Source organism: Chenopodium album, chromosome 9 (assembly GCF_948465745.1).
Source record: "Chenopodium album chromosome 9, dcCheAlbu1.1, whole genome shotgun sequence".
NCBI classification, from domain to species: domain Eukaryota; kingdom Viridiplantae; phylum Streptophyta; class Magnoliopsida; order Caryophyllales; family Amaranthaceae; genus Chenopodium; species Chenopodium album.
The window spans coordinates 62335659-62362080 of record NC_137842.1 but is presented as its reverse complement, the minus strand read 5'-3'; the positions used below and the strand labels follow the sequence as shown (position 1 = coordinate 62362080).

The following is a 26422-nucleotide window of genomic DNA, read 5'->3' as shown; positions in this document are numbered from 1 at the left end:
TTTTTATTAAGTTGGTCCCTCGAAAATTTAATTAGTTGCTTTTTCTCAAGTACCAAAAATTATGAACCACAGCTTATATAAACAACAAACCAATAGAAATGGTTATAATAAGCCCACGAAATACATGCATGAAAAATTAGGTCTAGATCCAATTGTTGTATTAGCAATAAATCACTTTAGGGACCAGAGAATTAGACCAATCACAGAATAGAAGCAACATATAGCAGTCAAATATGCTATGGTTATATATCTTGTATAATAAGATAAACATTTATAATATAGCTTTGTAGGTTAATTATTATTTGTTCCTATATTATATTAAAATAGTTTGAACTATGTGTGTGCCAATAATAATTTACTTAAGACAATAACTTTGATTAGGAGTGTGTGGTCTAATTTTTAAAACTCCGCGGCTAGGGCGACATCCTATTAAGTATATGTAAGCTTTGACGCGAATGCAACCACCTAGGTGCGGTGAGGTTGTAACCACGGATGCCACCCTTCCGGTGGATTTTAAAAAATGTTGGTAAGGATACTATATATGCTGCCTCTTTAGGTCACTATTTTTAAAAAAAAAATTAAAAAAAAAAAAAAATCAGGATATCAATCCTTTTTTATAGATAGTATTTTCTTTTTGTAGTAATTTTATTTTTTTGATAAATTAGGTTTTAATCTTAATCTTAAGGGAATAATTTCCTAACTTTCGGTATACTGAAAATAATATAATCATTATATTAAAAGTATTTAATTTTTAGGAAGAAGGAAGTTTTTTTTTTTTTTTTTTTGACAGGAGGAAGAAGGAAGTTAAGTCCAAACATGATCAATTATATGAATTTTTATTTTATTTTATTAAATGAACAAATTTACTAGAATTAGGAACATGAAGATGTTTACATGTTAGACATACTTAGGGCCTATTCTCATACGTTTATTTTCAGTTCAATTCAGTTCAGCTCAGCTCCTAATTTCCTTCTCTTATAAAATATTCATTTCAGTTCAGTTTAGTCTATGAGAACATGCCCTTAGAGATATGAATTACTAGTACAAATTACCAATACAATACTAGAAAGAATATTTCCTCAATATATACTAGTAATAGTTATTAGCTAGAACTAATTCAGACTATCAATTTGGTTGTTATGAATGGTAGATAATAAGCTGTAATGAAGTAATGATCACATGGCATATGAGCATAACAACCATGTTGAAAGTGGGAAATCCATTTTAATTGATTGATCTTCTTGTTGATCACTAGTCTTCGTTCATTCCTTTTCCCACTCATGCCATGCTACATGTCTCTTTTACATTTAATTCGTTAAGCAAAGTAAGACAAAGAAAATACCAAATGAGATTTTGGCCTAATGGATAGAATTGACGATTCGTGTAGTGTGCTATATAGATCATAGGTTCAAATCCTCCTATTCCCAGGTAATTTGTATTGTCCTTATGGCTCAATCAGACTTAAAATAATGTAAAACAAAGTAACTAAAGTAATACCGTGGACTAAACATATCTAGTTAATCATTTGCCGAATATGTGGTGTGTTTATTGGCTAGGAAAATTAAAACACGGTTTCATAATTAATTTCCGAAGATAGACTTATTGATAGTGCTCTTAATTGATTAATTAACTTATATCACGATCAATTAGTTAATTAGCTACGAAGTACAAACTTATCTCTAGTTGTCTTGTATTACAATCCTTTGACTTGTGCAAAAGGGACTAGGTGGAAAAGTAGAAAACGACCAGAAAGACCATGAAAGAAAGAGCAAAGATTACAAACAAGAAAAGATGAAAAAAGTGAGTGACCAAAAATACATGAACTACTTTCACTAAATTGGTGTTTTCGTATAAAGTATCCAAGTGATGAAATGTGCATATGACGTCTATTTTAGTAAATCTAAAGAAATGAAACTGAGATACTTCAATTCATAGTTCATACTAGTTGTACAAATCTTTAAACCTTTTTTACATGTCGTCACACAAGTAAAAGGAATCGTTATTGACCTTTGTATGTAAAAGGAAAAAGATAGGGCAACAAATAAAGTTTTGGTGTAGATTTATTGCTAACTTTACTAGTTTACTTGTTCTAACATGTAAGCATTAATTAACATTACTTGTTACCTCATTAAATCAAGAGTTTACAAAGTTTACGTGCAACTTAGGTCATTGATTTATTTATCACTAGATTAGTGCCCATGTAATGCACAATATAAATAGTAACAATTTTTTTTTCCACAATTAATTTGTCTAAACAACTGGTGTACATAGAATAAACGAATTTCAATGTGTATAAGAGAAATGATATAATAAGAGAAAAATTATTAAAACTAAAATTGAGAAGAAGAAAAAAAAAAAACAGAGTAGTTGGGATGATTAAATGTGTTGAAAATATTTAAAAATGGAGTATCAAATTAATGATGCGTGTATTATTATTACTTTTGAAAAAAAAAATCTAATATTCCATTTAAAGATAATTATTAAAGAGTTGAAATAATATTTTAGGTTTGAAATAATTTAATTTAGAATATTTGATTAAGTGTAGTATTCCATGTTAATTATACAAAAGCTAGTGTCGCAAGCAATATGAGATGAATGACCTGTTCTGATTTACTGAACTGAATTGAACTGAATTGATTGGAGCTGAACTGAATTGAATAGAGATGAAATGAATTGTTTATGAGAGAAGGAAATTAGAAGCTGAACTAAACTGAAGTGATTGGAGCTGAACTGAACTGAACTAAAATTAAGTTGAAGAGAACAGACCCGAAGTGAAGAGAATCATTGATAACAATTATGATGCAGCAATGAGTGACGACTCATCACTCAAATGTGAATAAATTTAACTATATATATACCTCCTCTAATTAAGTTCTCAAATTTATTTTCAACTCATGAAGAGTATAGAGCTTACTTCTTAAAGGTTTACACGGACAACATAGTACACAAACATTATAGGTCTATAGTTCATTGAGTAACGTTGTACCCAATTTAACCAATTTTCAACAAAATAACTACTCGTTGTAGTTTAGTACTAATATTTATTTGAGTAGAAAATGCTTTTCTTTTTTCTTATTGTTTTGGAGGGTAAGAGATGCTTTTCTTAAGGATTGTCTACCATCATAATGACTAAACATCGTGTCATACATTTGATCTTTCCCTCTCATCTCCTCACCCCACCTCTTTCTTTTTCCTCTTAGAATCTTGTTATATATTGCAAATTTTAGGATACACATCAAAAATGTCTTATTCTATCCAACTTAATGGAAAATTATTATCGGATTCCATCCTTCCATCACATTTTAATTACTCGTCTTATTTCAGTAATGTAATTTGAACTAACAATGTTTTTTTTGGTGTTCCACTCGGTTCACCCTTTGGGCTAATCTGAATTTGGGGATTAGTTCTAGGTGGTTAGGTTCCACTCCCCTCCCGATTGTTGTTGCGAGGGATCGAACACGAGTTCTCCCTATCAAGTGTAGTCCCAATCACCACTACACCAACAACCAATTGGTAATTTGAACTAGTAATGTGAGTATGCAATAACTTATTTCAAATAATGATAATAATTTTATAATTAGTAAAAATATAAGTAATCCATACCCTAAAGTCTACCTAATCAAAGCCATCCGTGTCATATTAATTACATGTTCTGTTACAATAATGTATGCAATTAGAACTAGCTAGTGATGATGTAATGTAATTTGAACAAGTAATGTGAGTAAACAATAACTTATTTCAGATAATGACGGTAATTCAATAAGAACTTAAGATATAAGTAGTCCAAACCCTAAACTCGACCTGTCCAAAGTCATCCACGTTAACATATTAGGCATCATACAATTTTATTTTGAGGATAAAGACATCAAATTCATAATATAAAAAAAAACAAAACCCACGAGGAGAATGAGAAATAATAATAGGTGGTTGTAAATTTATGAAATGTAGAAAAACTAGAAATAAGGCAGACAAATGAGTATGACCCACGCCTTCAATATTTATTGTACACAGAACTCAGTAGTACATTACATAAACTAACGAAAGCTCCATCACATTAAATCATCAATATCTGATTAAATACAAAAACTATAGAAATTATCAAAGAATACAAAAATATGATCAGTGTAACAACCGCCATATATGATTTATGTTAATCTAATGGAAAAAGAAGTAAGTTGGTGCACATTTTTATTTCTTTCTCTCTCTTCCTTTCCAACTGTCTCTGTTTGCTTTCAGCCTTTCACCATCTTCCTCCTTAGTCTTCCACATAATGATAAACCTAACAAATTTGAAACATAATGTACCAAACATTACAAAAGGTCAATTAGCATATGCTCAAGATATCAATTTGTAATAACTAATAAGCATTATTAATATGGCAACAGGCATCAACCGACTGCCGTCGTATTGTAAAGGTAATTGATCTTAGCGCAGCTGTGTACGACAGCCCCAAACCTAGCAACATTACCTGCAAAAGTGGTAACATGGACATATTCAAGGTTTTTGATCTTACCGCGACTATGCATGACATCCCAAACCTAGCAAATATTACCTGCAAAAGTTGTTATAGTTCAAGATTACCGGGGTGATCTCACAGTTTTGACAATAAGTGAAGCCAGCAAAAATAAAAAATTAATGACAATAATTGGGACTAATTATGAGTGCCGTGACGGTAATTCTTATAAGCAATTAATGAAGATACTGGCAAGATCATATATTTAATAAACTTCCTGAGTTCCTTTTCCTTTCAAGAAACAATCTAACTTTGTTATTGAGGTTCAACAAACAGTCATTAGTTGATGTCTTGAAAATAAGATATGATGGTTGTTTTGGACAAGCAGATGAAAAACTACCCACGTACCAAACTTAATTATATGCCTTTAGATGATGAAAATGATGATTATGAATGTGGAATAAATGTGCAAGAGATATTTAGGGACCCTGCAAATAAAAGACAAACAATGTGACCACAATTTAACAAAAGAAAAAGGGCTTATAGGAACAATGGCTTTGATGATTGTCCGTACATGTATATGTCACTCATTCATGAATGCAATGACAGGCCACAATAGCTCAAGTTTCAGAGGAAATAAATTCTTCAACCTATATTTGTCCCTTCATATTAATTGAAACAAATACGGAGTAGTAACAACCCTCCTCTCTGCTCCAAAAAAACCCTATTCCTTGAATAATTATTGGATGGTTCTGGACCAAAACTTCATTCGTCCATTAGATCATTACGACACGTTATTAAGGTCTTAATAACATTAATACTAATTAATGGCATTGCGTATCCGTTCGCCACAGCCAGAACGATTTCCGTGGTATTCTCCATAATCCTAGACTAACAGTGAGTAAACAGATATGGGGAGAGGGAAAGGAATGGAAATAGACGTATAAACTTTCCTTTCCCTATCAAGAAAACATATCCTAATGTTAAAATGATTAGGAAGAAAATCACAAACCCACCACTTCCCTTCCATAGCCAATTATAAACTCGAACATGTTTAGTCCCTTTCTCTCGACATTAATAACATAAAAACCTATAAGTTTGATACAGTCCCCAACCTAACAAGAAAAATATAAGGTTTCAAAAAGAGTTATATATCTACATGGTGAAAAAGCAATATGAATGTTAGCTAAAGACAAGTAAGGATACAAAGGAAATATTGATAAGAAGCCTTAAGTCAAGTATATGCAGCACAACAGGTACCTAAAAGAGGTCTCATCAGAACACAATTTCTTTAACTCCGAATCTACTCATCAAGTTTGTACATGCAATGATACCAATCAAACATCAACACAAATTACACAATACTGTGAGCAACAAGCAGAGACAAAGAAAGGAAAAAAGTTGTTATGTTAATGTAATTCAGAAAGGGTGAATGTAAACATAAACATTGAGAGCATGACACCAGAAAAGGGGAAAACGTAAGACAGTGAAAGAAACAATGGTTCAAGAAAGTATTGATGCTTGTACTACGGTTAAGTAAGCTAATTAAGGTGACAATTTTGATCACAATCAACATCTATTAAGATTAAGCTCAAAGTGCAAATTCCGTGTTCCACAGAAAGCGTAGCAAAACAAGCAATAGTTTCGGACACGAAATGCCCTTCAATCTTTTACCAAATCCAAATTTTTACTTTATCTTTCCATTGTGGGAATATGAGTTTCCACAGCAGTGATCATGCTTTTTAGTTTTCACGATGCTCATAATTAATAAAGATCAAGTAGGCAAAGATCATCTACCAGTCCCAACTAACAGTCCAATTCAGTCAATATTCCAATGAATAACTCCTAATACCAGAACTTATTAGATTACAAAGTAATTATTACTATATAAACATGTAAAGTGTATCTCAGTAATCTCACTAAGCAATAAATTGAATACAAACATGTAAAATGCAGTAAGTACACTACAGAACACTGAATATTATAGTGGGTCAGATACAGTGCTGAAGCTTCAATTTATAGCATCCAGCAGCTAGGAAACATTGGAGGGTGGGCCTAAAGATACCAGTTGCTGAAGGCCCATATTTTGTACGCAACCATAATCAAATGCCATTTTCTGATTGCAAGCATTAGTGCTAGTCATGATATTAAGCACGGAATGAATATACCAAATGCTGCAAAAGGACATCTTGCACAACAGAAAACACATGCAATTTCCTTCACTCACTACATTTTCTCAGGATTATGAGCAATAGTTCTAGAATTTAAGGATTTTATCAGAGCAATAGGATAGAACGGATGAGATGCATATCTTTACACGTATGGAAACCAAAGACAATTTAATGTTCAAATGGTCAGAACTTGAATCACAGCCCGACAGTGGAGAGCCTAGTGGCCCAGCCATTAGTTACGTTTCTCTCACAAGCCATCTCTGGGTGAAAAACAAACGTGGCATCTCAAAAGCCATCTTTTGTGAAAAACAAATGCAGCAAAGGTAATTTGAACAGACGGTAAAAAATTGCCTGTTTAAGCATGAATGAGAATCCTATTCATTGTGCCCTTGTGTTGGTGCATGTGAAAAAGTAGTAGTAGAAATATTAAGTTCAATTAAAATTATGAACAAGACAAACCTTTTACAAGCACGGGAATTAAAAAATTAAGCTCTGTCTGGCACTCTGGCACATTGAATATGCTGTAATTTTAGCCAAGAACCTAATATCTGTACATGGTAATGAAAGGTATCAATTAGCAAAATTCAACACAAAAACACCAAAAAAAAAAAAAAAAAAAAAAAGGAGGCAAAAAAAGTTAATACTGCCAACTTAAGCTTATATATACTGAAACATGTAACTGCTTGAACAAAGTTGCATATTGTTTTAGTTAGCTTCAGAAGGCAGAGAAACTAATATTCCGTATTAAGCAATTAAAACCAGCAATAAGTGAAACTAAATTTTCAGTTTTAAAAAGCTAATATTGGGGTTTTGGAAAAGTGGAAATGCATAGATCAAATTGATGAACTACCAATTTCTGAAAGCTGGTACCAAAATTTGCACAGTGAAAATATTTCTATGAGCTTATCAGTGACCTTTTCTTTTTTAGAAAATATTAAGAGTTCAAAGATTTATGTTCTCAGTTCTCAGTTCCCAGTATAAAATCAAATAAAAATAATTCCTATTGAACTATATTGTAAAATCAGATAACAAATTTGTTTTTCATAATTAGATCTAAGTTGGGTGAAACTTTGGCTAAAGATCACTCATGGACTGGAGAAAGGTTGAAGTGGAGGGTGATGCACAGATTGTGATTCAAGCCTTGAAGGAGCAATGTAGGCATGGAGGTGACTAAACTACCAACTTATTTTTGAAGGTGCCTTAGCCCCAAGTGATTCCTTGTCTTTCTTTTTTTGCTTTGGTGACTGTCATGAGGCCGCTTGCTGTCTATCTAGCTTGGTGTAACTAAAATCCCAGGACAATCCTAGGGGTTGCCAAATTTGCTTATCCGCAATTCTGAACTTGATTCATTGATCTGAATTGTGGATCAGTAGATTCAGGACTGATACACATCAGACTAGGGCCACTAGGCAGCAAAATTTGATTTTCTTAAAGAATTTAGTAGTAGTTGATTTGCTTAGTTACTTGACCTAGCTAGTGCTCTACATTCCATAATAGCAATCAGTTCCAGGCCACACTGGTTCCAGCTAACTTCCTCTTTATCTACTCTAGTAAAATGTAGTTAGAGGCCTAAACTCAAAGGCTCCTTTCACACTCTTTATAGGCCACAACATCATATTAGGCCTGGGTAACATGGATTTTGATATTAAACATGTATGTTCAGAGAAATTCGATACATTTGAAAGTCAAAGAAGAAAATAGATGCACAAAACAAATGAAGTTGCAATATATTGCGTATTTTCCCCACAACTACTGAATGAAGAGCATAATTCAACCACCTGTTTTTATCTCAAGATGTCACAATTCTTACTCCTAAAATCCTAAGTGCTCAAGACTAACACATAGGCTATTCATTATATATCTTTGGGGAGTACATACCTAAAAAACAGAAGAGGTGTAAGGGTACTACGAGAAAATAAGTCAAACATTTAAAAATTTTAGTCTAGGAGGAGAAATAATAGAAGCTATAGATATTGAGTGTCCAGTAATAATCCTGATGATTCAGAAACTTAAATTATAAATGATCAGTCAAGGCACAAATCAGAATAGCCAAAGCTCATGTGAGCAAGCATGAGCATCCACTGACCATCAGCATGGGAGATTCAAATATAGGTAATATGCAAATATGAGAACAAGTTTTTGAGTTAAGGACTTACAGTCTGGATTGCTAGACCGCTTGGAGGCAAATTATAGTAGAAACCAACCATCATATTGTAGGATGTCAGATTACAGAGTCTCATACTTATATCTCTAAAGTAAACTTAATTTCTATTGTCCAAAACTAATAGTCGTTTGTTAATCACTTAATCCATTCACATTCCCAGAAGGGACACGTCAACACATAAAACATTCACCAACTCACCATAGTTTGACATGTTTCTATGTAGAGCAACAAAATGTATGAAAATTTCAAATGGCACACTATTTTGCACCAAATTTGTCTAATCACAATCCTACTATAATATTGACTAACACCAGTGATATTAAGTTTGATCTTCCAAAAAAAAAGTGAGAATTCCAGCACAGAAATTTCTGACAAAGTTAAAGATTTAATTAAGCATCCTAATTAGTGTAATTAAAGTCTAAATAGGTTCTTTCTTCATCACAATAACACTGCATTGAAGCAGCATAAAAACATAAAAGACGACGATTGTTCAGTAACAAAAAGATTCCTATTATCAGAAAATCCTGTCAAGAAATGTGATCTGTCTGTGAAGAGTATGAGCTAAGACATTAATAATAACAAGTCAGAGAAAACAAAACAGGCTACTAAGCACTACCTAGCATGAGAGTTTAGCTATTTTCATAATAAACAGGCAAATCTATAAATAATGATTAAATTGTTGTAAGGGTTAACATAGAAAAGGTGTCAACAAGTTTGCAACGAATACTGCAATTTTCACATCAAGTGTTATTTCCTAACAAAATTTGAACCAAACCAAAAAAGGAAAATACGAAAGTATTGCAAGATTCATACAAGTAATTATAAATTCTGACATTAAAGTCAATACAATAGAGAGCTGAGAAATAGAATAATTCTCCACGGGACTGAGATTACCTGCACCAATGACGCAGGTAAGCATGACAATCATGAGAGGATTGCAAGATCAATTCTTCTTGTCATTGATGCTTAACTTTCTCAAAATTACAAGCACTGGTGTATACCCTTGTCGCTTATTCAGTTTTAAACTCAACCAAGACCAAGCACCTACAGGATACCATTGCTTCTCAACATGAAAATTTCATTAACTTATCAGGGAGCCACCAATAAAGCAGCTATTGACAGCCCACATTCACCAAGCCAGTTCAGTAGTCTTAAACAAAGTTGTTACCAACCATTTGAAATCGAAACTTTAAAGTCTCCCAATACCATCAAAAGGCGTGGCTGCTGGTCATCTTGTAAGCATTGTACTGATGTCAACGCGTCCTCTCAGAGAAATAGTCTAGCACTACAATAGAGTTACTACTTCCAGTAGGTTTGTTGATAGAGCATGTCCAGGGAACTCATCAAAGGCCCAGGATGAACTAGCAGGCAAATAACATATTCCATCAGTCCATCTGAAGATCTTGGGAATCAACATGTCCAGGGAACTCATCACAATTGTCAACCTTAACAAAACGTTTATAAAAACAACAATATCGAAAGGATTTTAAAACGAGAATCTTGAAACAGGATAGCTGCTGCAGAACTTCGTTCAAACCAAACAGCAGTGGAGAGAAAATCCTTCATTTTAATTTAAAAATTCTGAGATTGATTATAGGATTTGAGTATCTTATCCATCACAAAGATCTCACTTTACGGAGGAAATAAAGTAAACCAAAAAGAGAAAATCACACCAGTCTTACCACCAGTGGCTGCTCTACTTCATATATCCCCTTTAACCCCTGCATTCACCAAAATCAATACTTTCCAATAGTAAAGCACCTCAACCCGTCAATTCTTAACCACGTCATAATTCTGCTGATACCATGCCAACATATTAATCAAGGAAACTAAACCCAGTAATGCCATATTGTGGTAAAAATTCAATGGCATTCGAACGACACAAACAACAGCCAATAATCCTCGGTTCTGTATAACATACATGAATATCTCCATCATCACTAAACTCGATCAAGAACTTCATAAACCAACCATAATGATGATTACACAAACAATATCAGATTAATCCAATAACCAATAAGTCACAATGTCAATACCCAGAATCGTAAAATGTCGTTTCACTAGACCAATTACGAGCATTAAATTCACAACTTGAACCTAATGCAAGACAAGCAACAATGTTATAAAAAAAAATAGTTAGTAATTTGTTTAGGGTTTTTAGGGTTTTAATATATAGCAACAAAATTAAACCACTTGATTCGAAAAACATAATGCTCAGTGAAATGAAAACTGGAATTTGATTGTGTAAGCAAATAAATTCTTTGTTTAAAGAATAAGAACCCTAATTTCTAAGTTAAATCAGTTTTACAGTAGTAAATTGAAAAAAAGTTGATATGCAATTTCGAATTAGCTAAATTGAAGTAAAATCAAGATGAAGAAGAAGATTACCAATGTTGGAAGATTGTCGGAAGCTGCCTTGCATCACCCAAAATTGGCCGGCGATGTTCGTCGGCGACGAGACAGCCCCGTCAATGTTTTTGTGTAAATATATGATCAGATTAATAATGATAATAAAAGTAGTGTAGTTCTAATTCTAACTGTTTCAATAAAACTTATTCCCTCTGTTTTCTTAACAGAATCTTCCCGCAGTGAGTTAAATTTAACAATTGAATATTTTGCAAAAAAAAATACTCCCAAATACTTGCTCCATTTCTGTTGGACACGTATACCGATGCTAATCTTTGCTCACTAATAATAATTTATTCATTGAGATGATTCCAACAAGTACCCACACGACTATATTTTTTACTATGTATAAATCACAAACATTAGTCAAAGTAGGACAAATGAATAGTGCAAAAAATAGAAATGGAGCAAGTATTTAAAAACGGAGGGAGTACTATTTAAATGACGCGTTTTGAAAACAATTACCATTTAATTTTATTTTTTGTGAAAAACTACCACAAAAACTTAAAAAGTTTGAGTTGCACTACCTTGGCAACTATTTCGACAAGAATCTCTGGCTGTGGGGCTACTCAAATTTAAGAAGCCGGAGATTGGGGGAGTTAACGTCTTAGGAAATGCCAATACGTTGAATTATGGATTTGGATTTGGCAGCTGAAGGGGATTTCACTTTTAGGTAGCCACAAGTAGTGAAGTAGAGGGCGGTTTCGTTGAGAGGAAAAGCGTTAGTGCAAATCGGTGGACAATTATTCCACGGTATATCATGTTGTCTTTTAAACAATGGAAGTTGAGGAATCTTCACTTCTACAACAATGGAACTTGAAATCAATGGAAGATGGAAAACTCACAAGCAAATGATAAATACCTTTCTTTCGGGTTAACCATATCCTCAAATTTGTCATTTTTCTTAGGGTTTTTGTTATTTCGCCGTTAAAATGGTGGTATACTGGTATTGGGTTTGAGGTATATTATGGTGTTGAGTTTGGTATTTGATGTGCTAATGGGTTGTATCCGCTATTGTTGTTGGGATATGGAGGAGGAAGAAGGAAGAAAGAATGAAGGAAGAAGACATGATGTTTATCCAAGAAAAACTAAAAGACGGTTTCTAAAAAAACACAAAAAATTGAAGAATTACAACAATGCCATCTGAGCAACACATTTTGTAACTCATATTGACTAACCTTGGCACACTCGTTTTTAACCGACAAAGTTGTAAATAAATATACTAAAACTTACACCATTTATGATAAAATCGGGTAAAATTGCTAATGACTTTAGCGATATCATTAGCAATTCGAACAATACAAAATTTTTAGGGTAAAACTGCTACTAGTGTTACTTAGCACTTACCACTACAATAGTGAAAAAGATTTTGTGGGTCATGACTATTGAGTTATGTGGTGAGGTGTGTTGAATATGAGCCACTCAAAACACTTTGAAATTCTTCAACCTGTCTTCTTCCACTCTATACTGTCTCCGGCCATTCCCACCTCCGGCTTACACTCTCTCTTCTCAACTTCACTCTACTGAAAAACAACAAAGGCAAATTCATCTTCTTCATCTCACATAATTTCTCTCTGTTTTTTGGTTAATTGTATAATTTGTAAAATTTTATCTAAAGTTTGTCACTTTTTTTTTTACAGGTTTGTGAAATTGTGATTATGGCTTCTATAATTGCAAATCTTTCTCTTCCCATTTTGATGAATGGGGTAAAACCCTCTTTGAAACCCACTTCAAACTTTCCAGTTTGTGCATTCCCAGGTCAATTTCTTCTTGTTTAATGCCTTTTATTAAGTTGTAATTTGTTAATCATTGTCTGAAATTTATTCTATGAATGTAGTTGTTTTTGGATTATGTGTTGTTACTGAAACCTGGGAGTTGATGAATGTTCATTTTGTTATCTGATTTGGAAAAATCTATACTCTAACTGTTTGCTTGTGAGTTACTATTTGGGTTCGGAATTAATTGTCACGTTGATTTTGTGATTCAAACTACTCCCTCAGTCCCTTATTACATGTGAGTTACCATCTTAAAAATAGGCATGTAAATAAGGGACAGAAGGAGTAGTAATGTGATAACTAAATTTGCGACGGTGGTAGTATTATGAAATTGCTTGTAATGCATCTTAAGACTGAAGCTGCTATTGGGTTGATGAAGTGAATACAAGCAGAGAGGGAAATCAACAGATCTCATATAACTCAATCTTAGACAACCTTAACAAGATAGCAAACACCTAATCTAATATATCGTCTGATTACAGACTGTTGTGGCTGAAACCCTTCCTATAGTTGCTGTTTCTAGGTTTCTAAATACACAAATTTTGATGAAGTCATAATTAGATACTATTCTCAGACATTCCTAAATTCCAACCCACAAAACTTACAAGTATGCTGTTAAAATTTCATTTACTGGCATTGAAGGCACCAGAGTAACAAAGTCAGAAATAGCTGATCAGAAAGCCAGTGATAAGGTATAGGAACTAGGAAAAGCTTTCTCAGAAGCCCATTTTTATTATTGTTGGTGCATATCATGAGAGCGTATATTGATCAAAATGTAATAACGGCAGAGAACTAACTGTTATCTCCTGGTACCTCTGGTGTTTATCATCCATAAGAGATTAAAGTCAATGGTAAGATTAGGGTAAGACAGTGTGGAAGCTTCAATAGAAAACCAGTTCTTCCCTTTTGGATACATGTCTTCTAGAAAAAGATGATGTAAGTGAAGAGAGGAGTGGTCCATTTCTAGACTTGCCAGGGTTAGGGAGGAGTGCATGAAGATACACTTGCAGAAAGGAAAAAATGTTCAACTGGAATTGTTTGTCTGTAATGTAGACTTTACATTAATGGATTTCAATTACATTTATGTCTATTATGTTAGTACACCAGAAACTATTCACAACTGGTTAGAAATGGCTTAAGAAACCTGGACCCCAACCCAATGGGAATCCTTTCTCAAGCTCAGCTCGTGTTTCATATATCATGTTCATGTACTGTAGTTTATGTACATCACTTCTATTTTTTTTCTTCTTCTTTTAGAATCATGTATATTTTAAATTTCTTGCTTATCTTGATGGGTGCTTCTTTTCAGAAAGACGAGGCCGTGTGGCGGTTGTTGTGAAAGCAACAAGTGACAGTTCTGATTCTTCAACGTCTTTGAATGTTGTCAAATCAGTTCAGAATCTTGTGAGCATCCTCTTGCACCCTCCCTACGTTCTGTTCTGCGTCCACTTTGATGGTCATGTAGTATTTACCTTCTCAAGAGATACCTTCCTAAATTAATGCAAGTAGAATTGAAACTTGAAAGTTAAACATTGTTTTTGTTTTGGTCGGCTGGTCCAATAGCACAATTAACTACTTATAATCAATACCAAATTTCTAATTCTTCTCCCTTGTTTTTTGGCATTCAAATGTGTAACCTTTTGGACTATTGTTGATGCAGTGGGATAGCCCTGAAGATCGAATTGCTGTTATTGGTTTGGGGTTGACAGCTGTTATTGCATTTTGGGCCTCACTTAATGTCATTGCGGTAAGTGCTATGGACTTTTTATTTTGCATTATGTGAGCTTAAAGCATGGTAGTGCGTGGGTATATTTAAGAAATAAGAACTATACTTAAGGATTGTACTGAGAAGATCTGTATACTCTATATTGTACTTGCTCTCTTTTATTTTTCTCTGACTAGGACTTTACCATTCTGACAATACCTTAAATTAGTTAATGCTCTGATAATCTATCTGTTGGTTTTTGACAAACAATTCCCAATTATGAGCAACAAGGGAAATTTATTGAAAAATAGAAGTATTGTAAACAGAACCTCTGCAGATGTCCATAGATATTATAGATTTTATTCCAACAAAACATGAAGGGGGAAGTATAGAGAAGCCCGGAGATTATTTTACCATTGGAATTTGATTGATATTTTCTTACGTTGACATTTTGTAATGAACTAGCTTAAGGGAAAGGGGTAGTGTAAACAATGCAGTACTTAATCAGTTACAATAAGCTTTTAGGAAAAGCTAGTCTGGTATTTAGATATAAGAAGGCTATATAAAGAGAAGGCGATGGAAGAAAGACCATGATGAACAAGCCTCTCAAAAGCTTATATTATCTGTTATTTCCAGTTTTTATTGCAAATTTTCATCTTCTTCTTTCTTTCAAATTGTGACAGATAAGACATAAGAAGGCTATATAAAGTGAAGACTAATGAGAGAAAAACCTTGATGAACAAGCCTCTTGAAAGCTTGTATTGCCTGTTATTTCCAGATTTAAATGCGAATTTTCATTTTCTTCTTTCTTTCAATTTCTGCACAAATTTTTCAGTTAATAAAACATCTATCTTGTATTATTCTGTTAGAGAATGCCATAAGTCGGCAGAATTTAAAGTGGGAAGATAAGCATTAGTGGAAGAAGAAGATAATCGTAATTAATTTTTGGATTGCAGCAATAACAAAAGACGATACAAGCTTTTGACTGGCTTTCTCTCTTCAAAATTGTATAACAAGCTAAAGAAAACATTCAATAATGTTCATCATGAATACTGTTGATTAATCAGGCATTAGATTTGTCAAGCTCCCAAAGTGTTGCATTCATGATACTGACTTGGATGTTAAAAGCTGTTTCTTTCAAAATGCTAAGCATCTTACTGTAAACCTTTCATTTGCTTGGATGAAATTTGCTCATTATTTTTAGTGTCTCCTTCTGGCTATAATGCATATTGTGTTATCTTGGAGATGAAGAGAAAGAGAGAGGAAGAAGGAATGGTAATGAGGGAGAGATGATGAAGAGCCATGGAGAGGGGGGAAAGAAGGCATGGCTTGGGATGAATCAGAACTGTGAAAGCAGATGTAGAAAGAGGAGGGAGAGCAGGGGAAAGGGGCATTTTTTGTTATGGCATGATGAAAAACATTACTTTGTATATTTTCAATATACAATAATCTCTGTTACCATAAACCATATTCAATAATATCTGTTACCATCAGTATATCACTGGGTTTATCTGAGCATAATCTTCCAAAAGTTTATTAATGTTGACTGTTTCTGAGTTGGATAACTTCTGTACAATTTGGTCATATCTTAAGCTGTATTGGGTTGGTGAATTATTTTTTGCAATTCTTCCACTTTCTTGGAATTCATGTCATTTTGTAACTATTTTCAGTAGTTGTGAACTTGTGATTTGTAATTATATACTAGATTCTGAAGGCGTACTCAGAGGTGGATCCTTTTACCTTTTTTAAACCATTCTTTTATCTGCTCTCCTCAATTAACTTTCAACTTTTCAATTTGAGGCACAAGATCCTGTACAACTTAAAGTTCTTTGAAAGAGCATATTCCGTGGCCCTAAGATCCTCGGGACTCTGATATCACATGTTGTCGTTAGATAAAGTTGTTTCTAACATGAGACGATAATGGTTTTACAAGTTTTAGCGATACAGTTCTTTATATTCTATGCATTATTAATCCTGATATTCATCAGGTTGAAATTTTAGTGATAAGTTGTAATTTGACATTGATCCATCTTTTGAGTTTCAAATTGTAATGTGGACTGATCGGCAACCAGTCATCTTTTTGGCTTTGAATTATGGCTAAGAAACAGATTTTCGGATTTCCCTTCTTTTGACTCTGTTATATCTGTTTTATGAACAGGCAGTCGACAAGCTTCCTTTGATTCCAGGTTTCTTGGAATTTGTTGGGATACTGTTCTCTTCGGTAAGTATATCCTACTATGCTTGCTTAAAACTTGCAAGTGTTGGCACTGACTAATTTGTAATATTTATATCAATCTGTTAATCTAACTTCAACCTTCTATCTGGTGATTGATTAATCTTTATGAGACTCATATTGGTGGTAGCCAGACTGCTTAGCTGTTGTGTCTGGACTGAATGATATCACAGAAACAAGAAGCCCTGGGCGAGGGGCGGGGGGTGTCTGGAGAGGAAATGTGGACATTGGACCTTAAATTATGATTCTGGTTTCTTATTTTAACAGTCATGAGCTCATGACTATTTGTCACTATTCATATGTTTGCATAACCAAAAGACTTTCAAAACAAAAGGCAAAGCTTCCCCTTCAACGCTTTATTGTTAGATGGATTTTGCTGTTAGGTGAGTTACATCAGTTCTCATTTGCGCAAGTAATTAAAAGAAGTTTGGGTGGCTGAGTTTGTAAGTCTATAGAACCATATATTTATGTGATTTGAGAAGTTGGGTAGATTGTTTGTCCTCCCACGGTAAAATCTTTAAAACTTTCTTTACATTGGTCGAATGTTGTTCTCAATGATGGCCAATCCTTCTAATCACATCTTTTTCTGTTAAGAGGCGTGTACTAGACATAAGGTAAACGGATGAAGGCCATGTATAGCAGCAACCCATATGTTGTTTCACTCTTCAATTTCATGCTTAAAACCTCAATAATTTTACCTAACCTTCTAGTCCTATGATGAAGAGACTCTCCTGATTAGTGGTCATATTATATACTAAAAACCTCTGCCCTTATTCTTCTTCTTGTTTAATGTTAGATTGATCCTAATTGGTTTTCGATGTATAACTTCATATGTAATATTTTTTGTTTCCAGTGGTTTATTTACCGGTATCTCTTGTTCAAGCCTGACAGGTGAGTAAAAGTTTCTCTTCAACTTACTCTTCATCCTTTCTTTATTTATTGCCTGCTTTCTTTTCATCAACTCTGTCTAATTTTTAAATTTTCATTGGGGGCCTTGCGTTATCATAGAGAGGAGCTGTTTAGGAACATCAACAAGTCGGTATCAAGCATCTTGGGCCAGTGAAGGATACCATACCATCATCTGTTGATTAGGTATTGATGTGTTTATCTCGGTTTTTGCTGTATGATGCATTAGCTCTGGCCTCTGGGACTCGAACGACCAAAAACCCTTTATTGTATAGCATATTACTTAGTGACATGATACATGGTATAGCATAGTAGTACTTGCCTAAGTTTCTGCTTTGTAGGAGCTATGGTCCAGTTTGGAGTTCTAGTTAACGAAACAATCACAATGTATTACTCGTACAAAATCTTTTGGGTACACCCGATAAACAGTGGAGTATTTTTTATTGTATTATGCAATGTCCAATTGTTCTACCCGAACTAACTTTAAGTAATTTTTGGTCACCTATAACCTGTATTGCAGAGTATTTATTTTTACAAGGTTAATTTCTTGTAAAAAAAGTAAATTATATCTATATAAAAAAAACATATATTATTACTATTATAATAGATCACAAGTAAAACAATCACAAAAATATATCTGCATTTAGGGGCTAGGGCACATCTATTTGGACATTATTAAACCTTGTAATTACAAATTCTTGAATGAACTTGGTTCAAACTAATTTATTGTGGACCACTAACATTAGACAAACTATAGTTGTTTTATTAATAAAAAAAAAAAAAAAGTCACTATAATAAAATGAAGATTACTATGTTGAAAATCAAAGTCATTTTGGTAATATATAGGCTATAAGAGGTTAATTTTTTTAAGGAAATATTTTATAAGGTCAATATTAATAATAAAGGTCACTATGTTAAAATTAAGGTCATAACGTCGTACTTCAAGTTCACAATAGTATTAAACATTATACAACTTTTAATAAAGGTTATTATGATAAAAATAAGGTTACTATGTTAAAAATAAAGGTCACTATGTTCAATATAATGTCAGTTGCGTGTGTATAAACCTCGGGTCCACAATAATATTATTGTGAACCAGATCCACGCAAGTATTTCTGCCTTGTAATATACTTTTATGATTATGTATGGATATATATATGATAGTAATTTCTTTATCTTCATTTTCATTGTTCCTTCTTATATAGTGTAGAACTATGTATACTTTAAAGTATCTCTTTTTTTTTAAGGAAACTTATTAGAGTATCTCTTTGAATAGAGTGAAAGAAATAATTTAATAAATATAAAAAAGGATAAATACAGTTTAATAATCCCAACTATTGCTGATTTACCTACAATAGTCCCAACTAACGTTTATTCTACAATAATCCTAACTATTGACCCATTTTTCCTCCAGCAGTCCCAGCAGGTGATTTACCTACAAATGCAGGTTAAAAGCCTACGTGGCAATTTTTTTTTTTTTTTTAAATTTGTATTTTGAATTCCTTGTTTTTATGTTGTTAGTAAGTTGAGTCAGCATTCCTTCCAATTTTTTTTGCCCGTTATTTCTTCTTCTCCCTTCTCTCTCCTCTCTTATTTCTTCTCTCAGCTCCCCTGTTTGAATCCTTAGTTAAATTAATTTTTTTTTTTTTGTTTTTCTTTTGAATTATCAATGGCTGCTGGAAGGCATCAGTTCGATGGATCCCCAGCATCATCTTCAAGCTCTAGGGGAGGATTTTATGCTACCACGAGATGCAATTGTGGGCTAGATGCGGTGGTACGTACGGTGAAGAAGGGTCCTAATATTGGTTCCAAATTCTTTGGTTGTCCTAAATGGCCTGTAAGTTATTTGAGTGTTTATTGATTGAATTGTAATTGTTGTTGCCTGTAACTTAATTGTTGTTCTGTTGTTGGTTGTAGTTGAAATTTGATTGAAATTAGGGTATTTGTGAATTTGTACAGGATACAGAGTGCAATTTCATGAAGTGGGTTGATTGTACCAATGGGGATGACTTGCGATTCCAGATCTTTGAAAGGGAAACAACTATAGCTGAATTGGAGATGCAAAAGAGTATGTTAGAAGACAAAGTGAAGAGGTTGCAAGGAAAGAAGGGAAATTTTGAGGAAGAAGTACAAGAAATGAAAGCTGAAGTTAGTCAATTAAGGATTGAGCTGATGAGGTCTTCAAGGAATGAATACAATTTGACATTGGCTTTGTTTTGTTCATGGTTGTTCTTTGGCATTGTGATGTTGATGTTCAAATAGTGATGTTTAGTGGGTAGTATTGTTTAGTGGCAATAATCTAAGTAGCTTGGTGTTTGGACTTTGAATTAAGGAAGTTAGTGATGTTGTACGCAGTGAACTTTGTTATTTGTAATCTGTGCCTTTTTATGCAATGAAATAAAGTTAATTTTGGATTGAAAACATTAGCCATGTAGTACACCATAAATTACTAAATTATAATGCATAAATTACTAAATTATAATGTGTCACAAAAGTACTTAGAATCCAAAATAAGTAGCCAAATGTACAGGCTACACCTACTAACCCAACATAATAGTAGCACAAAATAAGTTGGGGTTAATTGTTTCATACACACAAATCCTAAGGCTACTGAGTTTGATGATGCTGGTGTGATTGTTGACTTGAGCTCAATCCACCAATGTAATTTCTTTGTTGCTGACTCATATCCTGCCTGCTCTTCATAGTTGTTGCTGTTCCTGACAGCTCTCTTGTAGACTTTCCTCGAACCTGAAACAAGTGTGCAAGAGTGATTAGATACAGCTGCCACTATCATAAAACCATGATATAATGACTGTTTAGTTCACTTACATTAGTAAGGACAGATCCATCATCACCAAAAAGAACTCCTACACCCTTAGGAGCTCCTCTTCCTCTACTGGTTTGGCCTCTTCCTGCACCCCTTGTACCTCTTCCTGCACCCCTTCCTTGACCCCTTCCTTGACCTCTGCCAGTGCCAGATTCCTGAGTCCCCACTAGTGGTATAACTGATGCCCCTACAGAGTGTGACATCCCTGCACCTGAAGTAGTAGATGGTGGTTGGGCTCTTCTTGCCTGAGGTTGTTGCCTCCCTTTTGCTCCTCTTCCTCCCAAGATTGTCCTCCCACCTCTCCCAATCTGTGTGGGTTGGGCACTGATGTGTTGGTGTGGTGGTGCATCTACTACATCATGCACTTGGATTTGTGGAGCTTGTCCCTCCTTTCTAGGTCTACCCTTAGGCTTCTTTGTGGGTGGCTCAGTGGTTTCCTCATCAGTTGGCTTATAAGGGCATTTCCTTTTGTTGTGTGTAGTTGACTTGCACACAGAACAGGACATTTGAATACCACTTTTGGATAAAGAACCTGGTTTTTTGGGGTTCTCAAATGGGTCTTTAACTCTGTTTTTTCTAGGCCTCCCTGGTCCTATCTTAATGGGAGGTGGGGCTAGGGGGCAAGAGACTCTAGGCCAATACCTTTCACCTTCTATTGGAGGAATAGTTCCTAACACAAAGAAGTGACACAAGCTAGACTAATTAAACATAACAGGTGGCATGTGTATTTAAATTTGAAGACTGAAAGTAATTAAATGTACCTGCATATGCCTTCAAATAGTTCTCCCTTGTGTAGCATTGATCCACAAAGTCTTCTGCTTCTTGATTCAGAAAAAAGATGCAGGCACAAGCATGACAGCAGGGAATGCCAAGCATATCCCATTTCCTGCAGCTACATGTCCTCTCCTCCAAATTAACCACAAGCTGATCCATGTTGTGAGAGACATTGAACAAAGTCTCTGAAGATGGATACACACTACAATAAGCAGCCTTGTTTTTTTCCTTATTCAACTTACTCTGAATTCTTGGGCATAGGGCAGTTGTGCACTTAGTCATCTCTTGTCTTTTCTTCACTAGCCTTTGCATTAGCCCAGTTCTAATTTCTTCAAGCATATACAAAAGATGCTTTGTTCTTGCTTGTATTATATAACCATTAAAGGTTTCTGCTATGTTGCTGGTTATGGCATCTGTCTTCATTGAGGTCTTCAAGAAAGCTCTACAGAAAGAAGGAGGGTTATATTTCTTGAATGCCTCAGCTGCATCATTGTTTATTTCAGCAAGTTCATTCAATCCTTCATCATAATCTGCCATGCTGTATGATTTTGCTATTTTCCACAACTGCAGCTTAAGTTCATCTCCTCTGTAAGTCTTGTGCCAGTGAGCATAGATGTGTCTGGCACAATGTCTATGCTCAGCTCTGGGCAAGACAGTTGACACAACATTGAGTATTGCCTGAAAAACACAAAAAAAAAATAAGTTTGACAGCTAGAGTGGATATGATTTGTAAAAATAACATCACTAATAAGATAAGACACTTACTTGGTGTTCATCTGAGATGATAGCAACTTCATCTCCTTCACCCAAGTCAAGACATGTCTGAAGATGTGCAAAAAACCACTCCCAACTCAAATTGTTTTCTCCTTCTGTAACAGCCCATGCTACTGGGTACATTTGGTCATTTGCATCCCTGCCTACAGCACAGAGGAGCTGACCACCTAGAAAGGTCTTCAAAAAGCAAGCATCTACTGCTAGGACTTTCCTACACCCTTCTTTCCACCCTATTGCAAGACCCTCAAAACACATAAAGAGTCTTTGGAAGACCGGTGTAGGCACCTTTGTCTGAACTGTCACTAATTGAATGTGGCTGCCAGGGCTGCTCTTCTGCACAGCAGCTAAGTACCCCCCACCTTTTGGTAATGCTCATGCATAGATCCATGTAAAAGCTTGTGTGCTGCATACTTGACTTTGTATGCAAACACCCTGTTCACTATCATCTTGTATGCCCTCTTTATACATTCAACTATCTCCTTGGCTGGCCAGTGAGGTCTTGTTTTAAACACATCTAGAAACTGTTGTGCAACCCATTTAGCCTTCAACTGTCTATTTTTCTTCATGTTTCTCTGGCAGCTATGCTTATTGCACACTCTCTTTATCAAAATGGCTGCCTTTCCAGTATGCCAGGAACCATATACTCTAAATGGACAACCCTTGATACACCTTGCCTCAACCCTTTGACCCCTGTTCTTGTTGCTATTAGTGATCACTAGATTTTTCCCTTGGAACACAGCATACTTAGCAATTGCCTCCTTAAAGTCATCTCTTTTTGCAAACCTCAAACCAACCCTCCAAGTGAACTGTGAAAAGTCAGTGTCTGGGCTAACTAGCAAAGCAGATCTCCTTCTCCTGGAACCATCATTTCCTTCATCATCAGTTGGTTCTAGGGAGTTCTCTTCCTCCTCACTATCAGCATACTCACTTTCATGCTCAGACTCTTGTTCTTGCTCTTCCTCAACCACAATGGCCTTTCCCTCAATTGCCTCCTTAGCTAACTGAGCTGCAATTTGTACTAATTGTGTGGTGCAACTCTTCACTCTCTCTCTTGCTTGGTTGTATTCTTCATCACTAACATCAGAATCAAAAAACTCCCCTTCATCCAAAATGGCCTCATTATACTCATTCTCTAATTCTGCATCTAATCCATCCAAACCAGTAAGGACCTTTGTATCTTCCAAGTCTAGATCATCTCCATCATCTTCCTCATCCTCACTGCATACTCCTTCAAAAAAAGGACCTTCACCCCCCTTCCCCTTCTCACTACCCTCTACTAAAACACCTTTACCTTTATCAGTCAAAGGATTATATGATGGGTCTGTATCATCACTTCCAGTACTGTAACCTCCACACAACTGATCTAGCCTAAGTGGACTATCTGGCCTGTTATCAAGCCAATCATATTCATCATCAGCAACAGGTTCAGAGGTTATTGCTGGTGTGGTATTTTTTGTAGATGTTGTTTTGTGAGAGGTAGTGTGTTTCACAAGACCAAGATCTGAAGTATTAAAAGCAGTATGGGTAAGGTGGGGGGAAGTTGGGGCATCTGTTTCTTTGAGTGAGGTGGAAGATGCTTTTTTGGGCAGCTCTTTTTGAATTAATGGTGGGACAGGTGCTTTTTTGGTCCTTGGGCTAGTCCTAATTTGGGTCAAAACAGTGGGTGGGCCCCTTTTAGGTGCATTTTTCTTTTTCTTAAGCTTGGACTTTTTTTAGGAAGATTGGGAAGCTTGTGTCAGTGGTTGGAAGTGTCTCTGAACTACAGGTTCCCCTACTGGCTCAAGCTCTGGTGACTCATCTCTATGCTTTACATAAAGCTCCACACACCTATACTTCACACCCAACTTTGCTACCTCCATAACATCAGCATCATCATGCACTTTCCTTAGTCCATTTGTCAGACTTAGTCCAGGAACCAGGTAATACAGACCAACAACATCTTTCACATCACTACAACACTCCTTTGCTAACTCTATTATGTCAAAGAAACTTAACAAATCTGGGTCAATCTGCTTAGATTTGCCTCTGCCCCCCTCATAAACCAATTCACCATTGTTAACATGCTTGAAATACCCACTATGCCAAAACTTCAGAGCAATGAATTCACACATTTCAACCTAACAACTACAACAACAATTCACAATTACTAACACACAAAGACATAATTCAACTCAAATCAATAAGAATCAATAATAAACCCTAATTAACGAATTCAATAAAACCACAACAAACAACAATCAAAATTGTACCACTACAAAACAGACCCACACATAATTCAACTAAAATTATCCCAATTAATCGCATCAAATCGCATCTAAAATCAACAATATATGCTAAAACTAACAGATTTAGGAAGGAATTACCTTAGCGTAGCGACAATACACTTCAATTCTTCAATGGCGTTGCGAAAACTGTCCTACCACCGTCACCACTTCTTTTCTTTCTATAATTGGAAATGCAATTTCCTGGTTTTTTTTCCAAATTTGGGTACTGAATTATGGTTGAAGGAGTAAATTCGAAGGACATGTGTTAATGGCGGGCTTTTAATTTTCTGCAGAAGGTAGTTGAATTGGCGATGACGTGGCTTCTCCTTTGGGGGGGGGGGGGAAATGAATTGAGAGGGGTCAACTTTAGTTTTCAAGTAAGGTCAACAATGTTAAAAAACAAAGAAAAATAATTAAAAAAAAAAAATTAACTTAACTTGGAAAACCGGTTTCCAGTCAACTGGGGCTGCTGGAGGAAAAATGGGTCAATAGTTAGGATTATTGTAGAATAAACGTTAGTTGGGACTATTGTAGGTAAATCAGCAATAGTTGGGATTATTAAACTGTATTTTTCCTATAAAAAATATTAATGACCAATATGATAAACTAAGAAAAAAAAAAGGTCTAAAAGGATACCAAGCAAATTCAATCCATATTAATTAGGTTAAGTATTTGATGTTACTTCATCTGTAAGATACAAGTAACCGATCAGTAACGCAAGTTCTATATATACTCCACAAATTATTGCGATTGATTTGTTATTATTCCTGAAACTAGCAATTCAACCTTCTTTGTTCTCCACAAATTTAGTGCCCTTTATTTGTTTTCCTAGATACAAGCAATTCAATAACCTTTTTGCAATTATAATGGAGTCAGCAGCTTCCAATTCTTCTCCTTCATACTCCCCATATTCAAGATTCTCATCCTACTCACCTGAATACACCCCGTCATCTCCTGTATACACGCCGGAGTCACCTCTATACACACCGGAGTCACCCGAATACACTCCGTCCTCTCCTGAGTACACACCAAGGTCACCTGAATACTCTCCGTCGTCTCCTGAGTACACACCAGGGTCACCTGAATACACTACGTCGTCTCCTGAGTACACACCAGGGTCACCTGAATACACTACGTCGTCTCCTGAGTACACACCAAGGTCACCTGAATACACTCCGCCGTCTCCTGAGTACACACCAAGGTCACCTGAATACACTCCGTCGTCTCCTGAGTACACACCAAGGTCACCCGAATACACTCCTTCGTCTCCTGAGTACACACCAAGGTCACCTGAATACACCCCGTCGTCTCCTGAATACACTCCATCTTCACCAGTTTATTCGCGGTGTAAGAGACGAGGAGAGACACCTTTAAGGTGTAGATCAAGAAGAGAAAAACATGCAAGGCACCTTTGATTTTTTTTTTTTTTTTTTTTTTTTTTTTTTTTTTTTTTTATGGCAGTTTAGTGCTAATAATTGATTATTGATAAGATGTTAATGTTAAAGCTATAATGTTGTTGAATTTTCTGTATCATGATATATTATGAGTTATGAAGTTTCGTTTGACATTTTAATGTTGAACACTTTAACGGAAATCTTGAACAGTGTTGCTTAGCTTTTTTTTTTTTGTTACTTAGTTCGTTAATTCTCAAGAAAATTTCTATCTTTTACATTCTTATTAGCTAGTTTATGAATTCAAATTGTTTGTAAAAAAAAATATATACAAAAATCTTATGTATTTAGATTGAGGTTGATTCTTGAAACTCATGCTTTGAATTTCGGTGCAAGAACAATTCAAATAGACACCTTGAGCTAGAGTCAAACCCTACTCAACCCATTGTCTACTTGAACACGCATGTCGGTATAGAGTTTTGATCGGTTTATTTAATTATCAACAACTATAAAGTACAACAATTGAAAATTAATAATCTATTCATTAAGATGATTCTAACAAGTGACTAAGTAATAAAA

The 26422-nt window shown here is 34.9% G+C and overlaps 2 protein-coding genes and 1 long non-coding RNA gene across 3 annotated transcripts; 2 read left to right on the top strand and 1 right to left on the bottom strand.

Moving 5' to 3' along the window:
- Positions 1 to 4035: 4035 nt before the first annotated feature.
- On the bottom strand, positions 4036 to 11291 carry LOC145560075 (uncharacterized). The gene is made up of 5 exons (XR_014093080.1): positions 11177 to 11291; positions 9683 to 10885; positions 7084 to 7172; positions 4469 to 4552; positions 4036 to 4279 (listed from the first exon to the last, which is right to left on the bottom strand). It is a non-coding gene; the product is annotated as an uncharacterized LOC145560075 (long non-coding RNA).
- A 1280-nt stretch (positions 11292 to 12571) lies between these two features.
- Positions 12572 to 18304, top strand: LOC145558675 (protein CURVATURE THYLAKOID 1C, chloroplastic-like). Its single transcript, XM_081619983.1, has 7 exons — positions 12572 to 12733; positions 12835 to 12952; positions 14279 to 14373; positions 14630 to 14716; positions 16833 to 16895; positions 17761 to 17798; positions 17916 to 18304. Exons 2-7 carry the CDS (start codon positions 12853 to 12855, stop codon positions 17968 to 17970), a joined length of 438 nt encoding a protein of 145 aa, XP_081476109.1. The 5' UTR covers positions 12572 to 12733; positions 12835 to 12852; the 3' UTR covers positions 17971 to 18304.
- Positions 18305 to 18778: 474 nt separating this feature from the next.
- On the top strand, positions 18779 to 20210 carry LOC145558674 (uncharacterized). The gene is made up of 2 exons (XM_081619982.1): positions 18779 to 19650; positions 19773 to 20210. Exons 1-2 carry the CDS (start codon positions 19483 to 19485, stop codon positions 20073 to 20075), a joined length of 471 nt encoding a protein of 156 aa, XP_081476108.1. The 5' UTR covers positions 18779 to 19482; the 3' UTR covers positions 20076 to 20210.
- The last annotated feature ends 6212 nt before the right edge of the window (positions 20211 to 26422 follow it).